The sequence below is a fragment of the Ostrinia furnacalis genome, unplaced genomic scaffold (genome assembly GCF_004193835.3).
Source record: "Ostrinia furnacalis isolate ACB-3 unplaced genomic scaffold, ASM419383v2 OfSCF1396, whole genome shotgun sequence".
Lineage (NCBI taxonomy): Eukaryota > Metazoa > Arthropoda > Insecta > Lepidoptera > Crambidae > Ostrinia > Ostrinia furnacalis.
Window position 1 is genome coordinate 1 of NW_021131635.1, and position 27,971 is coordinate 27,971.

A 27,971-nucleotide genomic window follows, 5' to 3' on the forward strand; every position below is an offset into this window, starting at 1 on the left:
AAAATAATTTGATTGGTGCATAGAATGGAATACAAATTAGTTTGTGGTTATTATTTTGTTTAGTGGGTAGTTAATATAAAATTTGTTCTAAATTAATTATCATATTTCATTCTTTTTATCGAAATTTCCAAATGATTAACAATAGAGGTGATTCTAGCGCTCGGCGGCCGCTGCCGCGGCACGCTTCGCTCGCCTTCGCGCGTTAAGGGTCACTGTTCTAACCTAACCTACTATTTTCTGCAATACCTACTTTCTGCAATCATACTATTTTCTGTAAGTATGTGAAGTGTCAATTTGACCAAACAAATTATTTGGGATATACATATAATATTTGGCAAAATAAAACATTTGCTTTATAAACATTTGCCAAGTAAAATTTAGCCAAATGATAATTTGACCAAATGAATTAGTTGCGAAAAGTACAGTTGCTAAAAGTTCATTTGGGAAATGAAACTTTGGCGATAAGTTGTTTGCGAAGTGAAATTTGGCGAAAAGTGATTTGGCCAAACGGAAGGATATCGGCGTCCTTCTTTTGATAAATGTGAATAGTTAATAATAATGTTTCAATGCAGTTCTATTTCTTTTCAAAAAATGAATGTTTTCTTTCAATAAAACTTTCTATCTACAGTATTAACAGTACTTTCCCTCCAGATGGTATTACAAAAAATTATATACAGAAAAATTCGACACTGCGATGCAGGATTATACGCGCGGTGGAGTACGCCATAGTAAGTTCGTAACAGCGCCATCTGTTGGTGCACTAGTTTGTAGTGGCGAATCATATGTCGCCACACACATTTAGTAATAGTCTGGTCTGCGAGCACGTAGAATTTTGTCCAATGACCCCAAGCTACCCATCCTTATCGCTCGCACGTAATTATGTTGCTGTCGCGCTCGCACACTCACTGCGGGCGCCCGTCGCACAGTCGCGACAGCAATATAATTACGCGCGAGCGATAAGGATGGGTAGCTTGGGGTCATTGGACGAAATTCTACGTGCTCGCAGACCGGGCTTTAGAACCGAGCTTACCCAGATGCGGCGCGCCTCGCGTTTGCTCGAACAAGCATTCGGTGAGCTTGAACCGCTCGGGGCCGAAGTCCTGATGGTAGCCGCCCGGGAACTCGTAGTGCACGCCCGGGACCGACGCCGCTGTGCGCTCGTCGTAAGCACTTTCTGACACCTAGGGGTTCAATGAAATAAAAACGTTTACTATCCGTTCGCTTTAAGTTTGCCACTGGCGATATGACATCACTCGAAGGGGAGCGTCTATAACTTTATCAAACTATATTTAAAATATTTATTATTATTGATAAAATTTGTATATTTGCGTAAAATAAGACACATTAATTGCGTTTAATCACTAACTAATTGCGTTTAATCGCGGCAAACTTAGCGCGAACGGGTAGTATCAACTATAGATCGTTTCATCCACGAAGCCGCGCCCCACCTATGTCTGGTCGAGTAAAACGCAACCATCAAAAACAATACTTGTCAAAAAAACCAAGTCTCGCAACTCAGTTGTTCTACGGTAAAAAGTTGTGAGATCCATGTAATACCAAGTATTATTGACTTGGCCATCGCACTAAATAATTTAATTTACACGTGTTTTCATGCGATGGCCAAGTCAATATATTTATGTAAAACGTTAAAGATTTCCTGGCCTGGACTTGGTATTACATGGATCTTACAACTTTTTACCGTAGAACAACTGAGTTGCGAGACTTGGTTTTTTTGACAAGTATTGTTTTTGTGGGGATCTCATTTCTTTTTGTATTTTGTAGACAGCAGTTATGTATCTAGAAAACTGGAAGTGAGTGACAAAATTAAGTAACTTTGACCCGTTATAGTTCTTAAACTACTGGTTCAAATTGAATGAAATTTTAAATATACCGTGTCTTTACAATGCCTGCATAGCTAATGAAAATTCAGCCTTCTAGTTTTATCCACAACGAAGTTACAGGCGGTCGAAAATGGCCTGAATTGCTTCGAGAAAAGGATGGTACGGCCGTGCTGCTTTTTTGCTCGACTTGGTGGGGGCACTGCCGTGCCCCCAGATGCGTGATGCCATCGCCGTCACTTCAAACAAAACCGTTTTTTGCAACTATATGATAATTCAGAGGCACGTAGTGGCACGCTAAAAATTTGAACTAAGATATTTTCAGATTTTACGTGAGTGAAATCGTGGATGTTTATGAGAAACAGTGCTTCAAAAACGTGATTGATTTATAATTGATTGTACAAAACAGTGAAATAATCTTATAGATGACCCACGCTGAACTGTCCCGCCAAACTCAATGACAGGGGGGCGCTACCATCGTTCAACTATATGGTTTCCAACATGGCAAAAATCGGAGCTAGCGATCCGGTATTGACGGTGGCGCCCCACTGTCAATGTCATGCATAGGACAGTTCAGTATTTTGGAACTATAACACTAACACACAAATGACATCTAGTGTCATCCAAAATCGGTTTCGTTTGACGGCTCGTGGTTGCTGCTCTATTCGGAAGGAATATTAAATTTATGGTTTAATAAAGAACAGTCTAACCAGTGTGACGCAATGACAGAAGTCCTCATACTGTCGCTTCAGCATGTACTGCTGCCACGAGTGAGTGAGACCAGTTGGCAGCGTCATGATTTACAAATTAGATTTTTAAAATATGTAAATAAAACATCTATCACATTCTATCAACCCTAAAAAACTCGTACACATAGATATACAGGGTGGAAACGATAAGCTAGAAACATTGAATTTTCGGATAGCTCCAATTTATTCTGTAACCTTTTATTGGTACCGTTTGAAAGAGCTCGTGAAGCACTTTCAGGATCTGAAACCAGTTTTTTGATATCTTGTATAGTTTAGAAATAATCGAGTGAGATCACTTATCGTTTCCACCCTGTATTAAATAAAACAACAGTCTGACCTGTGCGATGCAGTGACAGAAGTCCTCATACTGCCGTTTCAGCATGTACTGCTGCCACGAGTGAGGCCTCAGCCTCGAACTTAGCGGGCAGCGGGGCGGCGGCGGCGGCGGCGCGGGAGCGGGGCGGGCAACGCAGACCCGTTCTCGAAACAAGCGGGCAGCTCGCGCGGCGCTTTAGCGGCGAAGTGTTGTGTTCGGGGTTGTGTTGTCGAGATATTTGTTTTTATTCGCGAACGAAATGTCTGAACAACGGCGACAATTTTATTTCGATTCAAATTTATTCCTTATGCTCGATTTATTGTGGGCAAAAGAAGGAGTGCGCTGCCCGCTCGTTGCCCGCTCCCTCGCCGCTGCCCGCTCGTTGCCCGCTCCGGCGCCGCTGCCGCGACGCTGTTTTCGAGAACCGGTCTATTTGATTTTACGCATAAGATCCTGCCGCTCCCGCCCCGCCGCCGCTCCCGCGCCGCTGCCCGCTAAGTTCGAGGCTGAGGCCTGAGTGAGGCCGGCAGGCAGCGTCATGATTTACAAATTTGATTTTTAAAATATGTAAATAAAACATCTATCACATTCTATCAACCCTAAAAAACAGGTACACATAGATATACAGGTTGGAAACGATAAGCTAGAAACATTGAATTTTCGGATAGCTCCAGTTTATTCTGTAACCTTTGAAACCGCCGTTTGAAAGAGCTCGTGAAGCACTTTCAGGATCTGAAACCAGTTTTTCGATATCTTGTATAGTTTAGAAATAATCGAGTGAGATCACATATCGTTTCCACCCTGTATAGAAGGGAACAAACAGTCTGACCTGTGCGATGCAATGACAGAAGTCCTCATACTGCCGTTTAAGCATGTACTGCTGCCACGAGTGAGTGAGACCGGCGGGCAGAGTCTTCAGCGTGTAGCGCGCCCTCTCTCTCTCGCGGATCACTTCTTTGCTCTGTGAAGTACATAATAATAAATAAATATTCTTACGCGCGTATTCACAAACAAGCTCAACGACGCCCGGTCTCACAGTGCGCGTGGACGCACAGGGTGACACACGAACCAATCACAGAGATTCAACGCTTTGCGTTCGATTTTCTGCTTTACTTAAGTGTGAATACGGGCGTTAAACATCTTATCCCAAAGCAAAGCTTGTACAATCAGCGTCAAATCGTTCATGATACCCAAACTAGTCAATAAGTTTACAAGATGTTTTTGTTACAATGGAGAAGTTTCCAATTTTTTATTTTAATAAAACTTGAAAATATAAGTAAAACTAATAATAATTGTGAAAGAATCATGAAAGTATCTCTACAAATAAAGAAGTTATAGGGCCCTAAAGTTGCGCATAACAAATATTTCGCGCCATTTGATCGATAGTGTCATTCTCGACAATGCGAGCAGGTGGCCTGACGTCACGGCACCGCCTGTTTAAGTTCCACACGAAAAAAATAAAACCGACTCCAAAAAACCTACACTAAAAAGCATAATAATAATTACTAATTACCTACTTATTTATTAGGACGAATTATTAATATTTATGTANTGGGTGGTACCAATAAAAACAAAACAACTGTACACCTACGGGTTTACGAAGCAATCACAGACAGCGCGTTCCGTTCAATTTTTGTTGTTATGTTACAGGCACAGATTACTTATTTGTTACAGGTACCCTTAGATTAATAAAACCTTTTTATTAATCTAAGCAGGTACCTACCAAAGGTACCTACAATCAGGCAACTTATTTAAATATGTATCAATGCTGGCAATTTTGTAATCGGCCAAAAGACAATTTATTAATATTTGTTGATTGAAATTAGAAATTATTACGTGTTCACATTAGAAATTGTCATTTCATAAATCAAGGTAGACCGGCCGGAAACAACCAGTCCACAGATTTATGCACAGAAAACGGATTTATGTCTATGGCTACCTAACGGAAGTTCATAAAATAGAGCTGCGTTCATCAGTAATTTTATTTTTATTCATTGGCATGACGAGGGAGACTTTCATAAAATAACTGCCCCTCTAGCCTCTACTCTAGCTCATCCTTAAGAAGTTAGAAAAAGGTGACAGTCGCCTTACGGAGCGAATCAAAAATACGCCGGAGCGAAAGGATTTCGGAATTAAAACTGTCTCGCAAGGAACATAATTTAAATAACCCTCTTTCTTTGTAACTTGTAGGTAAAAAAAAACATGCTTCACATTATGTTTTATTAATACAAAATCTAATCTAATATGTCACCTTGACTCCCCTTTTTTTTTTTTTTTTTTTTTTCCCGCTGAAGCGCCCAGGGCGCCACGCAGTGATTCTGCCAATGTCAAGTAGTTAGAGAGATACACGTGACTTTTGATTATTGGCCGGTATTTAATATGTGGGTATCTGTTAAACTGTTTTTGGTTTAATAAAATACCTTTATATTAAATTATAATATCTTTGGAGAATGCCCACTTTTTCCTATTTTCAGTCCCACAGATTATACAAAGTGTCAAATAACAAATTCCGTCCCCGTCCCGTCCCGTCAGTCAATTTTGTCCGTCAGATTTTTGGGAGAGTAAATTGTGTATTTTAATGAATTCTTGCCTGATTAAATTTATATCACATTGTTTTGTGTAAGAAAGACATGCATCATGATTCATTTAATGCAAAAGGTTATAATGTTTTCAATTCTGACACTCGTATCAGTCTCGGGAAGGATACATAAGTTGGTACTTTCGGTAAGTTACTTTTTGTTTTGTGCTTAAATTTTATAATAATGTGCGTAGATCTAAGCAGATCTGGTTGAATGTTTTATTAGTTTTGGATCTGTTGTCTTAGAAGTCTACAGAAAATTACATAAAAGTTTTTAACTTCAGGCATTGCGCGTACTTACCTACTACACCTGCTGCCTGTATGCTTAAATTTAAAACGTAACATATTGTTGTATTTTGCGCTTTGTTGTGTTATTAAAGTATTGTAATTCGCATGCCAAAGTTCCCTGTACTTATAAAATACGCTCCTGTTACAAACAGGCTTGTGTGCATGCTCATTCAACTGATAACTTAGATTGATAAAGCTTTGAAAGAGACAAAAATGCATTAAATTCCAGCAATTGTTTTTGTTATTGATGAAGCAGATAATATTAAATCTCTTCTACCTAGTCTCGTCTTGAAAGATATGGACTTCAAGCAATAATGAATTTTAATACATTTTTAAAATGTGTACATGTTAAGATGCAGTTATGATGATCCTTGATAATATAGGGCTACGTCCAGGATATATTATGTTTTAGATCTTGTAAAATTACTCAAATTTTTTAACAACTAGAAATCAAAGACTAACCAAAATAGTAAAGTTGTTGCATACACACAATCTAAATATACTATACAGTGTGTCCGGGCATGTAGTTATTTAACTTTAAGGGCGCAATCTATGGACAATTTTATCGAAGAAAATACTTCAAATTTGGAGATTGACCCATTTCTCGCAAAATTACAAGGATTTAAGTTTTCAATTTTTAGTTCTCACTTCTTCCTTCAAAAACAAGTGGAAGCGTGGGTAATTTAACCGTTAACTACCGACCTATACGTCTCTCAGACGTAATAAATTTTCATTTTGAAATATTTCTCAAATCACGCCACCTTTGGCGTCGCCTCTCCCGCTACCTTCCTCCCTCCGCGTCGCAAGCCACCAGTCGACTTTCCGTCCGTGGCAAGTTCATAAGTCTCTGTATCGAAGCGATCGACGTCTCACAGACGTAAGTACGGTGTTTATGTAACGAAATTTCGTACGCATAAACAAGAGCGAGATCAGTCGTAGCCGATTTTTATCCTCGCTAGTACGTGAATTAGTCATCCCAGAAATGAACTACGCGTTTACAATGATATAATCCTATCGAGCGAGTTTTAGGACACGCCAATATGCCCGAGCCTCTACCACCAAAAAATTATCTAAATCCAGATCCAGGTGTTAGAAAGACGTGTGCAATCTGTCCCGTACGGTTGAAAAGACGAACGAGTACTGTTGCTGCAAACTTAAGAAACTAATGTACCTTACTTGCTGCCTTCAAATATGTAGTGACTGCAAACGTACGTAGTGAATGTACCAATTATTCAAGTGCTGTCATTTTTTTTATATTATAACTAAGAAGTAAGATTTGTGTTTTATTTTGATAATTGTTTATAGAACATAACATATTTTAAGTTCATTCGTTGTTTAATATTGAATTTTAGAGAAAAACAAGACTAAAGTAAGTCCTTAAAATTAGGTGCCAGATAATCGTGACCTCTCAAATAACTGTTGATTTTACCTAAAAAATAACGTGTATTTTTTTGAAATCCTGTAGTTTACTTACCTCAAATAACAATCTTTTTAATGCATAAAATGAAAAACTGTAGCAGGCAAATACACTTGTAATTTAATTACTTAAATTTTTACGTCTCTCAGTCGTCACATCGGCGTAAGTGCTGCGTTTAGACCAGGTCAGCAGCTAAAGGTTAACACTAATATGCAAATATTTTATATCATGCGATAGTCAATAAAATTGTCTATTAGTAGAAGTAGAAAACAGACACAAGTTTCATTCTTTTTAAGGGGGTAAGAATGATTTAATTAGAAAAAAACATTGCTTTTCTCACTTCTTTTTCAATTATTTTCCAACACAAGAAAAACCGGGTCATTAAAGTTCTTTATTTCCATTGTTTTATTAGTATTTGAGCTATTCTACAAAACGAATGTAAATTTATTAGTCTACATCTATTATTTCGAAGCTAGTGTTGAACAAAGATACCTCTTCCCAGCAGTTTCATAGACATCCAGACATCCACACAAACTTAACTTAAGTATTGCATAAAATTTTATGCCTTATACATACCTACACTGTTTAAATGTTTTTTGAAAGCTTAAATTCATGTTCCCATTGATAGTGCTACATAACGGAATAGCAACCAAATGTTCGGAATCTGATTGGAAGATGTTTCTTTATTGCTATATGACAATTGTTAATTGATCAGCATGTCAACTATTATTGAAGACAATGAGTCATTTCAATAGCTGATATTGTGTTATTATCTTTATATTCCCTGACAGGTTAAAGGCCATCAACAACTATTCACGCTTATGTGTATGGCTCTGTTATCATGTAATTGGTTTTAATACCATTTTGTTAGGTTAAAGTTGTGTAATAAATAAAAAAACACACAATATTCTTTTTTATTAGGGTTCCGTAGTCCTGACAACGAACTAACTGTTAGTTTCATTGTTACAGGATGATGAGCGTCATTATGTGGAGCTCACAACCTTCGGCTTCTTCCAAGGAGGTATTCTTGATGTCCACATGGTCAACTTCAAGCTCCCATCAGGCCCTGTTAATGGAGAGGTTTGTCACAATATAAACTAGGCAAAATAAACTTACAGCAGTTATTCTAAAAGACCGTTTTTGAAGGAACTTATCTGTGTCTTTCTGACTTTTTTTTTTATTAAATCAGTGCCTGATAATAGTTGCATTGCAATAGTTCCTTCTAAAAACTTTTAAATACATTCTGTGAATTCACTTTGTTTAATTTTGCTTCAGTATGGTTTCACCCTGGACAGAACGGTGAATGATGTAATCAGCCCGTATCTGGAATCTCATTCAGATACATGCTTCTTGAAAGACATAGAAAACTTTGGAGTCACACCCCTACACCCTGCTATAGTCTTTCTGAAGATGGATTTAAATAAATTAAGGTATGTTTAAAACATAAGTTCTTTTTGTAAATTACAAGTTTTTTATTAACTCTAAGAGTAAGCGCACACCGTTGATTTTTCGTCGGCCGACAGTTTAGTCGGGCAGTTGATCAGTATGGGCATGTATGGGAGTGCGCACACTACGCCGATTCGATTTGGCCGATTCTTCATACAAATTAAAATCGGGCACAACTATCGGCCAACTAAAAATCAACGGTGTGCGCCTACTCTTACACCTAATGCTTGTGTTAAGTTTAGTTTTGCCACAAAAGTGCAGTAATGCTGCAGGAGGTGTTTTAAACCTTTTTTCATGCCAAATAATCCGAATTTGATTGAATGTTAGTATTTTTTGTATCTCAATCGTTCTGCCTGTGTCCTTGCATGTAAGTGATGAAATATTTTTTTATTTATTTGCTTGTCACATGGTAAAATACAATAGAAAGTACCTTGCACACATGACACCCCGTCCGATCATCCATTTGACTCTGCTAAACTAGAAAGTCGTCCGTCCATAAGCAGTGGACTAAACCAGTGTTTCGCAAAATTTTTGTGTTCAAGGTACATCTAGGAAAACGAAATTTTTTGGAAGTACACCACACATGATTAAGTAAATTTTAGTGTAATTACCTTTATTAGTCTTACCCTTATTTACAAAAAATACGTTTATAAGATAACGGTAACCCACGGTAAACCATTATGTGCCGTGGTACACCGTTTGCGGAACACTGGACTAAAGAACTTGATGATAATAAATACTTTGTCCGTTATATTTTCAGGCTGAACATCACGTGTAACGGTGAAGTAGACGCGCTGCATTTGTACCGGAACCGCTCCATGATCCCTGTAGACAGGACGAAGAGGCAATCCCAGTACATGTTTGTGCACAGGAGAAGGCGAGACGCTAGCGGTTTGTTCACGTTGAATTAAGAACGTAGCACACTTATCAACCCGAAAAGGGATCGTAACCGTATCACCGCACTAATCGTTTCGATGACTCTTTTATAATGCAAACAGCTAGGCACTGGAATTCGCTGCCTGCTGCTGTCTTTCCCGAAGACTATAATCCGGGCCTTTTCAAGGCGAGAGTGAATAGGCACTTACAGGGCAGATATGTACCTACCATCCTAGACTGCATCCCACTTAACATCAGGTGCGATTGTGGTCAAATAACTGCCTTGTTATGCATAAAAAAATCTCGAGGCGGTCAGTATTCTTTGTATGAAACTCAATACTGCAACGCACACTTATCCGCACCGCACCGTAACGTAAACACCTCGCCTCGCTTTTGACAGCGTTCGAAAGGCGTTAACAGTTTATAGAAAGGCGATACGGTGTTGATCTCTTTCTGAGTTGATAAGTCTGCTATGACTTTTATTTATCTTGTACAGTCAGCGTCAAATAGTTCGTGACACCAAAGTGGCCAAAAATTGACAACACAACCTTATTCCAATTGTAAATAAAGCGTTTTGTGAACTTTTTGGCCACTTTAGGCGGAAGGGAGCTTCATCCGGAATCCTCAACCACGGAGAAACTGGCTCTCTTACTTACCTCTAACTGCCGAAACACAACAATGCTGTTAACATTGTTATTGTTGTTATGGCGACAGACTTAAGTAAGATGGTGGTAGCTATAAGCCAGGCGGACTTAGAACAAGCCCTTCCACCAACCAAACTGAACAGAAAAATTTGCCCCCACTGGGTATCGAACCCGGGACCTCTGCTTCTGAAGCAGGTGGTCTTACCACTAGATCACACAGGCGGTTACTGTACTTACTGCTAGGAAAATTGTTCAAAATATCATTTGTTTTTTCAGTGCATACGAATGCTATCAGCAAACCAGTACCGCAGTGTTCGTTTGCCCACCTGCCCATAACCAAGGAGACCCGAAATGGATTTGACTATTACAACACAAGTGTAAGTTCTCGTCGTCGTAATATCTAGTACATATTTGAAATATTGTTGTTCTGAAATTTATCAGAGGTGGAATTGTGTAAAGCAATCGCAATCATTTGACAGTTCATAACGTACAATAAAGTCAGTTATACAAAGCGTTTGACAGAATAGTCGTACGTTATGAACTTTCAAATGATTACGATTGCTTTATTAACACAATTCCACCTCTGGTTTCTTAAACATCCACCACAATTTTTTATTATTTTTTAATGATATCTCGTATTGCTAGTACTATTTATAGGTCTATCAATAACCAAAGCATTCTTAGAACACAAACAGTGAATTTTGTTGATTTGTTTCCACGTCAATGGGCCTCTAGTGAATGTATAAAATATTTGTCCACAGTTTGCGATGTTGGTGGCGTCACAGAAGGAAGAAGGCTTGTACAACCTCTATTTCCACAACTGCCCTCACAAAGCGGGTGGCGAAACTACGCCTATAAATACTGTGGTAAGTGAATTGCTCATTATAGGATAATTTATTGTCGTCTAATTTACTGTTATGTTCCACTAGCGGCCGACCGCGACTTCGTACGCGTGGATCCCGTTTTACCCCTTTAGGGGTTGAATTATGGAAAATCCCGTCTTAGTGAGCACCTACGTTCTAAAAGGAACCCTCATGCAAAACTTGAGACTCCTGGCACATGTAGTTTCTGAGATTTCGTGATGAGTGAATCAGTCAGTGACCTGTCGCTTTTATAGATACATACAGTCGTTGTTGCTTGTNAGATTTTTTTCAAAAAGTATCGTTTTTTATTATTTGTTGGCCTTTTTTGTGTGTTTTACGTATTTTTTTAGTATCGCCTGTTATTTAGCATTATTACTGTTTTTATTTTATTAGGATATACCGCTTAGTTTAAAAGTTATTACGTTTTCTTTACAATAAGTAATTTGAAGAAAAAAAATTCTATAAAAAATTAAAAAAAAATCTCAAAAATTTTTTGACCTCTTTTTTGTCGATAAAAACAGGTCTAGTTTCATCTATTTTCATATGTACACTGTTGCTTGTGTAGGGGCCAGGGGACGCGATGACAAAAGAAAAACTGCTTATTCCAAACTGCACTGTTTTTATTGCACACGAGTCACATGCTAAGTACATTGAGAGTGACAGACAAAAAAGGACTGACAAATTTTTGCACAATCGGTTCGCTCCTTCCCCTCCCCGCCGCCGTGCCCGCCCCCCCTCGCACGTGGCGCCGCAGGGCGGCGGGTAGCGGAACCAAACGAATTTAAATCTTAGGCGCGAATTAGTTTAAATTTTAGGCGCGTCGCTAACAACACTTTAACGTGACTCACACTGTATATTGCTACCTCCTAGAGATTATGTGATTTTAAAAAAAATATATTGCATAAATGTAGGCCAATTTAAGCATGTTAATTAAAATCTGAATAATTTTTCTGTAAATAAACGATTTTATTATCATTATTTGTTACGAGGGCGGCACTGAAAATTTCGGGAATCAAGGAAGTGAAACAACATTACTATTTAAAAATGTATTTATTGCTTTTTAAAGTATTCTCCGCGAACTTTGACACATTTTTCCATACACGAAACCAATCATTGAAGCAACCATTGCATTCGGAAGTTTGGGTCTCCAAAATGGCCGTTTTGTAGGCTTCCACAGCTTCTTCAGGTGATGAAAATCTCTGACCACGCAATTTATTCTTAATTTTAGGGAAAGTATAGAAATCATTAGGGCTTAGGTCGGGGCTGTACGGCGGATGGACTAATAATCCTATGTTTTCTTGCTCTAAAAACTCTTTTGTTCAGTGCGCGGTGTGAGAACTCGCATTGTCGTGATGGAGGATGATGCGGCGCTTGCAGTTCTCTTTACGGAGTTCAGAAACGACCTGTGGCAAACAAATGCTAGCATACTAATCTGCATTAACCGTTCTTTGTTCTCCAAGAGGAATAGTCGCAACATGGCCGGTTTTGGAGACAAACGTGGCCACCATTTTTTTTGCAACACTCCGTGAACGAACAATTTTTGTTGGCTTTAATTCATTTTCGAACACCCAAACTCGTGACTGGTTTTTTGTTTCGGGTTCGTACGCGTATATCCATGATTCGTCACCTGATACGATGTTGTATACAGCATTTGAGGATCCTGCATGTAATCTCCCGAGAGTTCTGACGCACCAAGTAACGCGAGCGCAAAAATGCGGATCAAGGATAGCTCCATATGCGAATGCGGCTTGGATGAAGGAACAGCTAATCACATCTTTTTCAACTGCCCCAAAATTGACCATTCGTTGTATGACTTCCTTCCCAAAAAATTCCCTTTTCCAACTAACCTTAAATGTGTCCTTAACTTTACTAATCCCCATACTTTGAAATCTCTAGTTAAATTCATTAACATCAATAAAATTAATTTGTAACCTTTTGTAACAAGCAAGAGTTGGCAGTAAACTTTTTCCAAACTAAACCTCCCCATTTGTGTTCACTCGTATGTATTATTTTTATGTATTGTGTTGTCTTATTTGTGATGTCTCTTTGTTTTAGGTATTTTGCTTAGCATACCTTTGAATTTAAATTTCTCAAATACCTACATTGTGTAAAAGCTGCGCACGTGATATTGGCGGAACAGTGTGCCTTGTGGCGAAAATACACAAGTTCATCGCCATTAAAAGAAGAAGAAGAAGAAGAAGAAGAACCGCGTAAAATAGATGAAGGGGGTAAAACGGGATCCACGCGTACGAAGTCACGGGCGGCCGCTAGTTAATCCATAAAGTTATACCTAGCGGAATAGGCAACAAAGAACTGAGCGAGCGAGATGTTACTAGCAGCAGCACTGTGTGATAAAAAGAGATGCGTGATGCCGTCACCGTCATGTCAAACAGAACCGTTTTTTGCAACTATTTGATAGTTTAGAGGCAGTGGCACGCTGAAAATTTGGACTCTGAAATATTTTCAGATTTTACATGAGTGCTTATAAAACCTGGTGACTGATTCAGTGATTGATTTATTGCACAAAACAGTGAAATAATCCTGCCACTGAGACACAAATGGCATTCAGTGACATCCTGAAATCGGTTTCTTTGACTCAGCTCGTGGTTGTTGCTCTAATCTAAAGGAACTATGGACTAATATGCTGAGAGGGTTCGATTCCCAGCCGGGCAGAAATTGTCTGGATGTTATTATAAGTATGTATAATAACATCCAATCAAGATAAAAGNTGGCGTCACATTTAGTTTTTTTTCATTGTGGAAGTTTCTTCACCCAGATGAACAAAGTGGAATAATCCATTCAACGGACTATTCGTAAAACAATTATTAAAATATACCTGTATACCACTGCTACATAGTTGTTGAAGAACTTTGTCAGTTTTAACGGCACTTTCAATGAATTTGTGACACTTGCTTAATAAATGGTAGCAGACGTAACACACCACATGCGGCCTTCCGTCTTTTGTTTTAAGCTGAAAATTTATCAAAATCAAAAATATTTATTCAGTTTAGACCCTTATCACTTTACATGTCTCCTTATCTTTTGGGCCCTACCAGCACTTCGAGACAAACATAGGGCAAGTGCTGAGAATGTTTTAATTATTGCAGTTTATTTACTGTAATTACAAACATATAGGGCTAAAAGTGCTACAGACATAATCATATCATGTGTAGGTAATAGATAAGGCAAATAAGAATTTCCATTTTATAAATGACTAATTTAATATACAATGTCCTGTCATATTGTTTGCTAAATCATGTGAAGAGAAGACGTGTTTGTTCTCTTTGAATCAGAAATAAATAATAAATAAATATCCTTGGACAATTTTTACACTGCATTTATGTAGTCCCAAACTAAGCAAAGCTTGTACTATGGGTAGATACCAGAAGTATATAAACTTACATAAACTATTTTTTTTTAATACAAACACATTACATTGGAAGCACCAAACATTTTTAGTAAATAAACAATACTTACAGGAAATGTTTATGTTGAGAAGTGGCTGCAGCGTTGGAGAATAAGAGCCAATGAGAGCAAATCGGTACATGTAACATTCACACTCAGGAAAGAGACATGTCCACCAGTAACGCTAAACTGCAAAGTTATCCCTCAAGACAATAACGCAAAATACTTGGGCATGCACCTAGACAGGAAACTTACGTGGCAGAAACATATTTGGACGAAGCGCAAACAACTGGATGGAAGGCTGCGGTCACTGAACTGGTTAATGGGACGCCAATCACAATTAAGTCCTAGCAGCAAGATGCTAGTGTACAAAACTACCATAAAACCGATCTGGACTTACGGTATACAACTGTGGGGAACGGCCAGCAACAGTAATATAGATATCCTGGAGAGATTCCAGACCAAAGCTCTGCGAATAATGTTTGGCATTCCACATTGTATAAGTAATAGATACATATACCTCGACCTCGGCCTAAAAACAGTTCGGCAGGAAATAGCCCAGAACAGCCTGAAATACCAGGAGAAGCTGACCGCCCATGTTAACAAATTAGCGCACGCTCTGAGTGGGGAAGGCGCTCTTCAACACACCCGGCTAAAGAGAAATGACATACCGAGCCTACATAAAAGATTTACCACCTGACATCAAGAGAGTCGTGTGAAATGAATTTTCATACAAGTATGGCTCTCGAGGAAAACATAATCTGAGGAATCAACCAAAGAAGTGGCTTATTGTTGAAAAAACAGATTGCCATGAAGCAGAATCATCAAAAAAAAAAAAAAATTATAAGTATGTATCTGTCGGCCGTTTGGTGTAGTGGTTCAGAACGGACTACTATGCCGAGAGGTCCCGGGTTCGATTCCTGGCCGGGCAGAAATTGAAATGATGAATTTTAATTTCTGTGACGGGTCTGGGTGTTACTATGTATAATATGTATGTATTTAAAATAAAAAGTATATAAGTATTATATCCGTTAAGCTAGCACCCATAACACAAGCATATTAATTGCTTACTTTGGGGCTAGATGGCGCTGTGTGAGATTGTCCAAAGATATTAAAGAAAGATATTTAAAAAGTATAATAAGTAGTTTATTTGTTAAGGTAGCACCCATAACCAAGCATATAAGTTGCTTACTTTGGGGCTAGCTGGCGCTGTGTGAAATTGTCCTAAGATTTATTTATTTATTACTAGCTGACCCGGCAAACTCTGTTCCGCCTTAACGGCAATAAATAAGCAAATCTTTCCTTATTTGCTCACCGTTTAGACCTACCCTGGACTACGACAAACATTGTAAAACCAAAATCAGCTCAATCGGCCCAGCCGTTCTCGAGTTTTAATCAGACTAACGAACATCAATTCACTTTTATTTATATAGATAGATATAGATTATCAGTTATTACTATTAAAAGAAACAAACCTTAGCGTAGCAGTAGTCGAGCATCTTCTCGAACAGATCCCAGTTGTCGACTTGTCCGTCCTTCATGTACGTCTGTGCCTCCATGCCGGGCCGGGCCACGTGCAGTTCTGTCACGTCTATGTAGTGCCGCAGTTCGTTGCCCGCTTTTGTGCCTGTGGGTATAATTTATTACGGAAACAAATAGCATGAATTGATACATGAGAACTTAAAAAATAAAAACAGTTGTTAGTGTCCTAACGAATATTAGTAATAAATAAAATAGTGGACTGTATAAAAATAGGTTGCTGTAATTCTCGCCAGCCTAATTACAATAAATTATGAGAGTACGCGGTATTCGTGCGACGACCGTGGTGTCCAAAGGCGAGTGTGTGACCCGAGCGCAGCCGATGATGACGCTGTCGGCCCGAGGTGACGTTAGTCATCGTACGCCGCCCGCACGTCTCCTCCCGCGCGTTGTTGGGTTCCCAACAACAGTACAGTAGCCTAATCATTTTCCACAGATAAACGTTACAAGTTGATCGAAAGTTATGCAGAGCGCAAGCAACTTAAAATCACATAAAATGCACAACAAAATGTTACATTGTTATGTGCACTAAAAAAATAAATATTGAAAGCTATAGTTTTAAAAATACAGTAGAATCCGATTATAATGATGCTCAAGGGACTGATGATATTCATACTATCCGGATGTCGTACTAAAGAAGTAATAATATTTCTCAACCAAACTAAGTATACTAAAAGTGGTTGGTCGTTTCGCCTGCCTCCTGACACATTGTGTATATTCTTGTTTTAGATAGTCCCTCAGTGGATAAGTGCTTGTTTAAACTGCAATGTCCAGTAGGGGCTCGAACTAGGAAGCACATTTTGGTCCTACTCAGTATAAAGCACAGCTCAGTTATTAAAACACTCATATTTTAATCAATAAACAAGATTTATAGATGGCCTACATTTGGTGACCTCATTTAATACTTTAGGAACGTAAAAAAAGGGCAATGGTATGTTGTCACGGGATACCCAAAGTAGTTGACACATTTGCATGCATTTTATGCAAAAATTGCATGACTTTGATTCAAAATCCACTTCCTATCACGAAGATAATCACATAAATGTCTAACGATTAGTAAATTTGCAGCAATTAAGCTTATTATTGCCTAAAACTCATTAATACATAAAAAAAAGATTGCATAAACACCATGACAATTTTTGTGGTATTTTTATGATTTTTACGATAAAATACCTACCGCTCTGAGTGACATTCCCATCAGGAACCTTCTCTTCGGCCTCAGGGATGTGAGTAGCCGGTCCTACGCCAACCACGGCAGGAATATCAGCCTTTGGAGTGTCCTCCTGAGCGTAACCCACTCTGAGCGAGTGGTGCCCAGGATCGAACACTAGTGCACCTATTTCATCACCACCGTACAACATCCCGTTCGGGCCACTCATTTTTCACGGCTCACCAACACAATTTAATGGAAAAAATACAATGAGAAGAGAGAAAAGCTTCTTCTTCTTCTTCTTTTATTGATGGCGATGAACTTGTGCTTTTTCGCCACTGTTCCGCCAATGTCACGTGCGCAGCTTTTACACAGTGATAGAGACAAATAAAATAAAATAAAATAATTTAACTACAAGACTAAGCGAACTTATCGACCTAAAACAAAAAAGACATCACAAATCACAATCACGACAAGACAACACAAAAAAGACGAAACACACAAAAATTTTGTACAGCAGGGGTTGGGGAAAGGGTTGAGGGATGGGGGTGGTTTGAAACGAAAGAAAAAAAGAAAAAAAAAATGTCACGGGGGATTACTAAATTTCGCAAGGCCAATTTTTTCCTTACCTACAAATTAATTTTGTTAATATTAATGAATTTTGCAAGTGAATTTAAAATAGGACAGTTAATGGTGTTAAGTACACATTTAATATTAGAGGGACGGGGGAAAGTTTTAGGGAGAAAATCGTATAAAGAGGATCCAATTTTAGGACAATTAAAAAAGATATGGTTGGCAGTTCCTTCATCCAGGCCGCACTCGCAAATGGAGCTATCTCTAATGCGAATTTTCGCGAGGTGGACAGGGGTGCACGCATGACCAAGGCGCAGGCGACAGATGATGGAGACAGTTCTTTTTGGTAGGTTCTGATGTCTAAAAAACCAAGGTTTTGAAGGGATATCCTTTTGTATATCAGCGTAATATTTACCGACCATTCTTTTGGAATTTTCCCAATGAGTATTCCACGATGAGTATAAGTGGTTTCGAGGGAGAGCGGAGGCGTCATGGGCAAATAACCTATAGTGATCCAGCGAGCCAGTAGATGTTGCAAGCTTAGCGCATGAATCAACTGTTTCGTTGCCTGGGATACCTCGATGGCTTGGGATCCAGGTTAAGACGATATTTAATCCCTCTAGTTTGCATTTAAAGAGAGCTTCTCTAATTTGAAAGATAATGGGAAATTTGGTTTTTGATTTAAAGGGGTTAGATAAAATGGCTTGAAGACAGCTTAGAGAATCGGTGAAAATCAAAGAGTTGTTAAGACGATGGGAGATAGAGTATCGGATAGCCTCTAATATTGCGACTGATTCTCCGGTGAAAACTGATGTTACTGGGGGACATTTAAAACTTAATGCTATTTTGTACGCAGGTATCCAGACAGCTGCGCCAGTGCAGCCACCTTCGTCCAGCTTGGAGGCGTCAGTGAATATCCTGGTCCAGCCTTGCCAGTGCTCGGAGACAATATTAACAAATTCTTGACCTGCTGAACAGGAATTCTTATTTATGCCAAAGTTTAAAATAATTGGGGGTTGATAAAGTAGGGATTCAAAGCTGTTTGTGAAAAGGGGATTTAGAGGAATTTTTTCAATTGGAGTGGGTAGACGGGTAAATTTCTGGTAACTTAACAGAATGCATGGCAAATTTCGAGAGGGATCAGAGCTGCTAAGTGAAGAGAGTAGAGTTAATTTCTCATTTAACGGGTGAGAGGAGTTTTGAGAAACCTTTATATAAAATCTGTCACAGAGATACTGTCTGCGCAAATAGAGGGGAGGCTCCACACACTCGACTTGCAGAGCATTAATAGGTGAGGATTTCATGGCTCCCAATATTATGCGAAGACATTTAGACTGTGTTTTATTGAGTTTCTCGAGGACTGCTTTGTTACATGGATCTAAAAGGAATGAAGCGTAATCAAAATGACTACGAACAATAGCATTATACAAAAGTTTTTGGGAGTAAGGGTGAGCACCCCACCAGGTACCCGCGAGGGCTCGGAGGATATTCAACCCTTTTTCAGCTTTTCCGAGAATATAATTAAAATGCGGAATACCTGTTAGTCGGGTGTCTAAAATTAGGCCTAAAAATTTCACTTGGTTATCACATGGAATGCTATTGCCGTTTAGTGATATGTCTAGATCTGGAACAAAACGTTTTCGAGTAAAGGTGACACAGCAACATTTTGGGACGGATATTGATAGTCCGTGGTCTGTCATCCAGTTATTCAGGTACTCTAAAGCAGTATTTAAACGAGAGCTTGCTTCGGGAATAGACTTGGAGGAATAATATAGGGCAATGTCGTCCGCGTACTGCAGAATGCTGCAAAAAGAGTCCACTGTCCTGTTGAGGTCATATGTATATATGTTATAAAGCAGGGGACTAAGCACAGACCCTTGCGGGAGGCCTTTCCAGATTAAACGAGGAACAATGGAATCCTGGAATCTCACTGCAATTGACCTAGACATCAATGAGTTACAGATGAGACGCACCAGTTTCTCCGGGATACTCAGATGAAGCAGCTTTTGCCTGAGTAATGGGAGCAAAACATTGTCGTACGCAGAGGCAATGTCCAGAAAAACCCCAACGAGATATTCTTTATTTTTAAAGGCTACTCGGATATCTGTTGTCAATATACTTAAACTATCAAGAGTGCTTAAGCCTTTGCGGAAACCAAATTGCGATAAGGGAAGGATATGGTTAGATTCCAAATGCCATTCAAGACGATTTCTAATCATGTGTTCTACTATTTTAAGAAGGACGGAAGAAAGAGCTATAGGGCGGTATGAGTTGTGATCTGAAGGATCTTTTCCTGGTTTGGGTATTGGAATGACAATCTGTTGTTTCCAAGCTTCCGGAAGAGAGCCTTGATCTAGGAACGAGTTAATAATTTTAAGGAAGTACGACTTAGCTCTTTCTGAGGATTTAATTATAAAGGAGTAAGGGACACCATCAATCCCTGGCGATGAATCCTTTAAACCGTCCAAGGCTGACAAAAGTTCTTCAAAGGAAAAGGGCCTATCTAAATAATTGACATGGGGAAGGAAATTACTAGGGGATGGGAAACTATCTATAAATGGGACAAAGGGAGGAGCCAATTTATCAGCGAAATCATTAAGCCAAGTAGCGGGATCGTTTGATGGAGAATTTAATGGGATTAAAGACGTACGGTAACGTTTAATTTGTTTCCATACTATAGAGGAAGGGGTCCTTGGGGACATGCTCTCACAGAACCCAATCCACCCTTTTCTCTTCTTTTTGGCTAAGAATTTCCTGGTTTGGGCAGCCGTTTTTTGGTAACAAATGTAGTTCTCCATGGTCATTGACCGGTTGTACCTTTTTTCAGCTTCTTTTCGTTTTTTGACAATGGCAGTACACTCAGCGTCCCACCAAGGGGGTGATATCTTATAGGACGGGTTTTTTAAAGGGATGTGTTCTTCTGCTGATGATTGTAGGATGTTTACAAAGTCAGGGTAGACAGAAAGAGCATTTTCATTAGAAACGTTGGGGAGATCTTTTAATTTTTCGTTGACTGACCCATAAAAAGCTAGCCAGTCGGCGTTATTTAATTTGAATTTTAGGAGAGGGGGGAGGCGGTTAGTTGGAGTGTTATTATCAGGTAGTGAAATTAAAATGGGATAGTGATCGCTACCGAACGTGCTATTAAGGACGCTCCATGAGAGAAGCGAGGATACATTTGGAGAGCAAAAAGAAACATCAACGGCAGAAGCTGGATTTTGAGTAGGAGCACACCTTCTGGTTGGACAGCCATTGTTCAAAATACATAGATCTAAATCATCCAAAAGGTCCAAGAGTAATGATCCAGAAGAGTCGGAGTGATACGAGCCCCATGAGACATGGTGAGCATTAAGGTCGCCCATAATGAGGACTGGAGGAGGAAGGGATAAAATGGCAGAGCGCAATTCATTAATGGAGGAAGAGTTAGGACGGGGGATATAAACAGATAGGAAGGATATGTCAAAAACTCGCACGGCCACGACGTTAATGTCTTGGCTATGCGAGGGGAGGGGAAGTTGACTATAGCGGAGAAAGCGCCTTACAAGTAAGGCACTTCCCGCGTAACCATCACTTCTATCATCCCGGAGGCACGCGTAGCCTGATACACGGAAGTGTGATCCAGGTACGAGCCATGTCTCCGAGACGGCTAGAACCGATGGGGAGTATTTGTTTATTAAAAAGGTTAATTCATGCTTTTTGCGTCTAATGCTTTGGCAGTTCCATTGAACTACCTTTTTGTCCATTATTAATATCGGTTATTTGGGAGATTTGGGAAAGCATTTGTGCAACGTTGGACGGTAGGGCGATTTTACGACTGGAAATAATACTGATGATGAGGGAGAGGACCATCTCCAGGAGGCCCTCATCACCAGGGGAAGAGGAAGAGGAAGATCCACTATTCAGAGCGCAACCATTAGGAAGGGAAGAAGCACAATTGCCAATAATGGCTTGGTGTGCCTGCTTGTCATAACCCTTATCTAACGGCGCGTGAGAGCGGGGAGTGCGAGGGATGGACTTTCTGTAAGAGATGGTTTGGCTTGAGGATGGAGAGTGGGGTTGGGATAGTTGGAAAGTGGGGCTCATGGTTTGTGAGGACGGAGATTTAGTGGCATCTGCGTAGGACTTGCGGACTGGTTGGAATTGGGAGGAGGCCTCAGAGTAAGAAATATTGTCCTGAGACATAGTTATTTTAATTGCCTTTTGGCGGGAATGCTCTGGACAGGACTTGTTGACCGCAAAATGTGGGCCTAAGCAATTGACACAAGTTGCTTTACCTTCCGAGACGTCGCATTCTTCTGCTGGGTGGGGTTGGGTGCACCGATAGCATCTGGGTTTCGACCTACATTGTGCCTTAACATGGCCAAATCGGCAACAGTTAAGGCATTGAATTGTTGGAAGCTGGTACGTCTCAACTGGAATCGAATTGTGGCAACAGAAGACTCTTTGAGGAAGAACTTGACCCTTGAAAGTCACCACAACAGTTTGTGTGGGGACCCAGGATGACTGACCGTCTCTAACCTGCTTCCTGTTGAGGCGGCGGGCCTTCAAAAGAATGCCGCAACCGTCTGGTGTTGTCAAAGTTTCTGCGAGCTCCTCCATGGTCCAGTCAGTGGGGATGTTCCTGATGAGACCCATGCGGGTCACGTTATAAGTCGGTATCGAGGCAACGTATTTGTACAATGGAAGAATTTCGTTATTCAGGAAATTGTTAGCTGCGCTGGGTGAAACAAATTCGACTGAAATTCTGTTTCTTCCGATTTTTTTAACTCCGTCCAAAACTATACCCTGGATTCTGTTGGTAACCAGAAACTTACCAAATCTCATTGGTTGGATGAATACTGGGGAAGAGGGATCAGTTTCCATATGAGACACGTGAACTAGGAACGGGCCTTTGTCTTGGTCACTATATGTTTTGGGGGCAATGACTAGCGAGGGGTGAGTGTACACCTGTTGATTGATTTGAGGTAAGGAACCATCGGTGTTGGTTCTTTTAGCTGGCTCGGAATCGCCTGTCGTGTCAAGACGGCGTTTGGTAGCCGATTGTGAAAATAATGGCTGGGATAATTCCATTGGGGCGGCCTGGTCTGGGGGATCAGGCGGGTCGGGAGGTATGACATCCATGCTGATTTACTTTACTTACCAAAAATACACGAAAGTTAATATACCACCACCTTAGTTTTATTAATAAATAAGCTTAGAATAAGATTACTGTAGAAAACCACACTAAAATTTTCAAAATAAACGAAAATTTCCGACACACGTGTAGCCACTGACACTCGCGAGACGGAACTCCCAGCGACGCGTCTCGCGGCTTTCATCGATTTTGAAGGTTAGGTTCAGTGTTGCAAAGTTTGAAATTTAATCACCCATAAAAAAGTATTATTATCAAATTCATATTAATAAATTTACACTTTTAATGATTTTTTACCTACTAAATATTGAAATGAATCAATTGTATTCGTTTTCAGAAGTACTAAAACATATAACAGAAACTACGGTATGTTATAAGTTTCCCTATTGATTGGGTAAATTATCATCAGTGATACCAGTCTAGTGCACTAAAATGCGTTCAAGCAATTATTAGTCATTGCGAATATGTGTTAATTTTTTTCTTGAATACAATAACTACAAGATTAAATAAAATTAATATCTGATACAAATATTGTGTAAATGAAATATTATTCATTGTAATCCAAAATGGTAATTAGTTTTATTTCACGCCTGGAAAAATATTTGCTTGTTGAACGTTTCAGAATAAAAGTGACAGCTCCCAAAAAATTCGATATCAAAAATGACGTGGAGAAATAGGTTATGAGTTTGTGTATTAATTTATTTACAATTAATATTAATTGAACTAGTAGTGAAATATATTTTAGACCCATCTTAGTTATATAACACACAAAATGATTGATATAACGGATACCCAGAGTGAGTATTTCATAAACTTTATCAGTAAGTTAGTTTGGGGGTTTATTTTGTCAAAATTTAAGTGAAACAACTGGAAACAACCCTGTTTATCCTTTCCTGGAACGCTTTATTAGTTAATCTCTTCATTAATTATTCGATAAGTGTGTTAATTATCATTTAAAATCCGTTTGGATAGTTTTTGAAGACTTCACCAAATACTTAGAAATCTGACCTTACGCCCACTATTTTTGGTCATATCTTTTAAATTACATGCATTTTGTGGCTATTATATGTATTCTTAATACCTAGTTAAGTTCCTAACATGTTTACAAGTTATGTTTTCACAGTAAAAGTACATAAATTGTGATGCAAGCAGTTGTAATCTTCAATTGTCAGCAATTCAGCATCTATGTATTGGCCATTTTGTGCTAAATATTGTCCTAAAGCCATTCCTCTTCTTCTACTCCTAAACCAAGCATGCTATGGAAATTATAATAATAACAAAAAACAATAAAAATTAATAAACAAAATATGTATACAGAATATGTTTACCTAACATAATATAAATAAATAAATAAATGATTCTTTATTCAAGTAACCAGGACTCAGTTTGTTAGTAACAATTGCACTTAAAAACTATGTTAGTTGAAACAGGATGTAAAATTAATTGAATTTAGATTTAGATTTAGAATTGAAATAAGTATCATAATAATACTCATTTCAATTCCAAACCCACAATTAAGTGTGAGGTTATGCATACATGAGTCATCCCTAAGGGATGCACAATGTAGTAGTAATGTAGTCTACAATTATTATTTGCTGCCTGTTTTCTGGTCCATATTCCAATGATATCACCAAATGCTCTTTGTGAGGATGGAGTAGATTTGCTAGATCAAAATAATGTGATTATCGAGAGAAAACATATTTGAGAGAATCCTGACCATATGGCAACCCTAGGATGGAGGAATGGATGGATGTGTGTTACTCTTTCTTTCATGAAAAACTACTGACACAATATTTAATTTGATAACAGAGTACCTATAGAGAAATTTTCTTTCATGAAAGAAAATTACTACTACTAAACAAATTTTATGAAATTTGGTAAAGACACAGTAATTTAAACCCTTGGGCTTACTTAAAAGCTCATATCATATTTAACATGGATAATTAATATGATTTTTGATGATTTCAGAAATCGGCGTCGGCCTGGCCGGCTTCGGTATGACGTTCCTCTTTCTGGGCGTGTTACTGTTGTTCGACAAGGGATTACTGGCTATTGGTAATGTAAGTAATTAATTTTTAGTTCAATTTTGATTTAAAATAGAAGTTTAGCACGGGATTAGCCTTCCAAACTTCCAACCATTTAAGTATTGACATAGTTATTATAATTGAACCATTGGAATGAGAAACAAGCTTTAAAGACCATCTAGTTACTGATTAATTGTTCCTATGTGGAAAGCTATATAATATTTAAGAGGTGTATATGTATAAGCACGGCCGTCAGATGCCCCCTTTACATTTCATTGTTAAGTGTCTAAGAAAGTAAGGGTCTCTAAAATATTATTGGGGTGCAAATTAACCTGACCATGTATGTGTATAAGCAATTAGGCGACCAAGCCTATGCTACGACCAACGAAATAATAATGTACACACGGCCACACTGTTAACTGTCCATTTCCGTTTTTGCTCTTGCTCTAATCAAATGGCGATTCTTTGCGATAGAACGAGATGATATGACTGGCAATGGGCAGTTAATAACACTGTTGCCGATAGTACGAAAGGTCGCGCGACCAGGCCGCGTAATGCGCGCACTTAGTGTAGGCGCACACTAGGCGACACGCGACAGCTCGGCGACTAGACGCCTATAATTCTAGACAATTTTATAAATGACGTTCTGGCGAAGATGTTGGAGTAAGCGATAACGCCTTCAAGGATAGACCGAAATTCGCGTGGGTGAAGCCGTGGGTAAAATCTAGCAATCAATAACTTTAACTTTCTGTGTTTTATTTTCTCCTTTTTGAGTTTCAAAGTAAAAAAAAAGTATCATATCTATAGAACACAGACATATTTTTGCCACGTCTTTCGCTGTAGTGTCATTGAAACGTACTTCGTTACAGCGTCTTTCGCCACTATGTTCGGGATCCCCTTAATGAAGATGCTTTTGTTCGTTCGTTCGTTTCAGCTGAAAGGTCCACTGCTGGACATAGGCCTCCCCCAAGGATTTCCACAAAGACCGGTCCTGCGCCGCTCGCATCCAGGCACCTCCCGCGACCTTCACCAGATTGTCGGTCCACCTAGTGGGAGGCCTGCCCACGCTACGTCTTCCGGCTCGTGGTCGCCACTCAAGAACTTTCCTGCCCCAGCGGCCATCAGCTCTACGAGCTATGTGCCCCGCCCACTGCCACTTGATTTTAGCGATTCTGCGGGCTATGTCAGTCACTTTGGTTCTCCTACGGACCAAGATGCATTGCGAACTTATTGGCCACTTTGGGTGTCACGAACTATTTGACGCTGACTGTACGAAAAAGTACCTTGTAGCCCTCCCATAACTCAGTGTCGCATTAGAAATTCACACACACACGGTAATCAAAATAATGTGCCCATTATCCACTGCGGTATCAGTACTCAACGGTCGAATAACCTTTAGTAGTACTACGCAAGCAATGGAAACTGTTTACACATAAAACGTCGCTGCTGTCATCATTGCAATTAGTGTGTTGTTTTTGGGCATATTGCTGTGACACTGGCCACGCCCCCTTTTTACATCTCCCTTTAGTTTCTGTGATCTGTGTCCGAACCTTTAGGTGTAATAGTAACTTGAATTTTACTATCCTCAGATCCTGTTCATCAGTGGCCTGGCTTGCGTCATCGGTCTTCAGCGGACGTTCTTCTTCTTCTTCCAGCGGCACAAAGTGAAGGCCACGGTGGCTTTCTTCGGAGGCATTCTTATAGTGCTGGCCGGATGGCCTATGATCGGGATGGTGGCTGAGATTTACGGGTTTCTCTTGCTGTTCAGGTATGCTTAGAGCTGTCTTTTAGATAATAACTAACGTCCGTATTCACAAACATTACTATGAGGTCTCATAGTGCGCGTGGACGCAAAGCAATCACACACGAACGAACCAATCACAGAGCTCCATTCAACGCTGTGCGTTCAATTTGCTGATTCATCTAAGCAAGCATCGTTTGTGAATACGGTGGTAAGGATTCCTGGGCATTTAAGTATCAGAGGCCCAAAATAATGGAAATTGCAAAATTATACCACACTATTGCACGCGGCTTCACCCGCGTGAAATTTAGTTTGACACAGTTCGTTATAATTATAGATGTTATTCTGGGTTATAAAACAACTAGCTTTCCGCCCGCGGCTTCGCCCGCGTGGAATTTTGTCTGTCACAGAAAAACTTTATCGCGCGCGTCCCTGTTTCAAAAACCGGGATAAAAACTATCCTATGTTCTTTCCCGGGACTCAAACTATCTCTATGCCAAATTTCATCTAAATCGGTTGCGAGGTTTAAGCGGGAAAGCGTAACAGACAGACAGACAGACAGAGTTACTTTCGCATTTCGATGGCTCCTACGTATAAGGGCGAAACTGCCGCTTACGCCTTTTTCCAATTATTTAAGCAATGATTTCACTTTGCTCTAATCTATAACATCAGTAAGAAAAAAAAATTTTTTTTCCATTAGATACAAAATAAAATTTTAGGCAAATAGGCGTATGTGCAAAACTACGCCACGTATAAAGCCCAATCATACGATTCGTCAATCTATACGAGTAGTCGCTTACATAAACATATATTTTTTATAATCCAAATCTTAAATAAAGCCATGAAAATATTTAGCAAATTGTTTTNAAGAGGGATCAGTTTCCATATGAGACACGTGGACTAGGAACGGGCCTTTGTCTTGGTCGCTATATGTTTTGGGGGCAATGACAAGGGAGGGGTGAGTGTACACCTGTTGGTTGATTTGAGGTAAGGAACCATCGGTGTTGGTTCTTTTAGCTGGCTCGGAATCGCCTGTCGTGTCAAGACGGCGTTTGGTAGCCGATTGTGAAAATAATGGCTGGGATAATTCCATTGGGGCGGCCTGGTCTGGGGGATCAGGCGGGTCGGGAGGTATGACATCCATGTTAATTTACTTTACTTACNATGATTACTATAGAAAACCACACTAAAATTTTCAAAATAAACGAAAATTTCCGACACACGTGTAGCCACTGACACTCGCGAGACGGAACTCCCGAGAGAAAAGCAAACGAAGCGGCGCGCAGCGCGATGTTTGTGGATTTGACAACTTTGACAGCGTCACCATGACGTTTTGTTTTTTTTTTGTTCCGAAAGCTAGTGGTTGCTTTTTTTGTGTAATGGAACGTAAAAC

General features: G+C 39.5%; 2 protein-coding genes across 2 annotated transcripts; one reads left to right on the top strand and one right to left on the bottom strand.

The window, feature by feature from the left end:
- Positions 1-1,030: 1,030 nt before the first annotated feature.
- On the bottom strand, positions 1,031-27,899 carry Bap55 (Brahma associated protein 55kD; the record flags this gene model as incomplete). The annotated part of the gene is made up of 5 exons (XM_028304149.1): positions 27,847-27,899; positions 17,137-17,396; positions 15,896-16,047; positions 3,733-3,864; positions 1,031-1,181 (listed from the first exon to the last, which is right to left on the bottom strand). Coding segments are annotated over exons 2-5 (637 nt in total), but the record flags the coding sequence as incomplete, so codon positions are not given.
- Positions 23,435-26,615, top strand: LOC114352513 (vesicle transport protein GOT1B). The gene is made up of 3 exons (XM_028304139.1): positions 23,435-23,610; positions 24,782-24,873; positions 26,427-26,615. Exons 1-3 carry the CDS (start codon positions 23,586-23,588, stop codon positions 26,613-26,615), a joined length of 306 nt encoding a protein of 101 aa, XP_028159940.1. The 5' UTR covers positions 23,435-23,585.
- Positions 27,900-27,971: the final 72 nt, after the last annotated feature.

What these genes read in the sequence shown, in the direction of transcription:
- LOC114352513 (XM_028304139.1), top strand. Translation starts at nt 23,586, where the DNA reads ATGATTGATATAACGGATACCCAGA. An exon ending in TGATATAACGGATACCCAGA is followed by an intron (nt 23,611 to 24,781) that starts GTGAGTATTTCA and finishes TGATGATTTCAG; the next exon opens with AAATCGGCGTCGGCCTGGCC. An exon ending in GATTACTGGCTATTGGTAAT is followed by an intron (nt 24,874 to 26,426) that starts GTAAGTAATTAA and finishes TACTATCCTCAG; the next exon opens with ATCCTGTTCATCAGTGGCCT.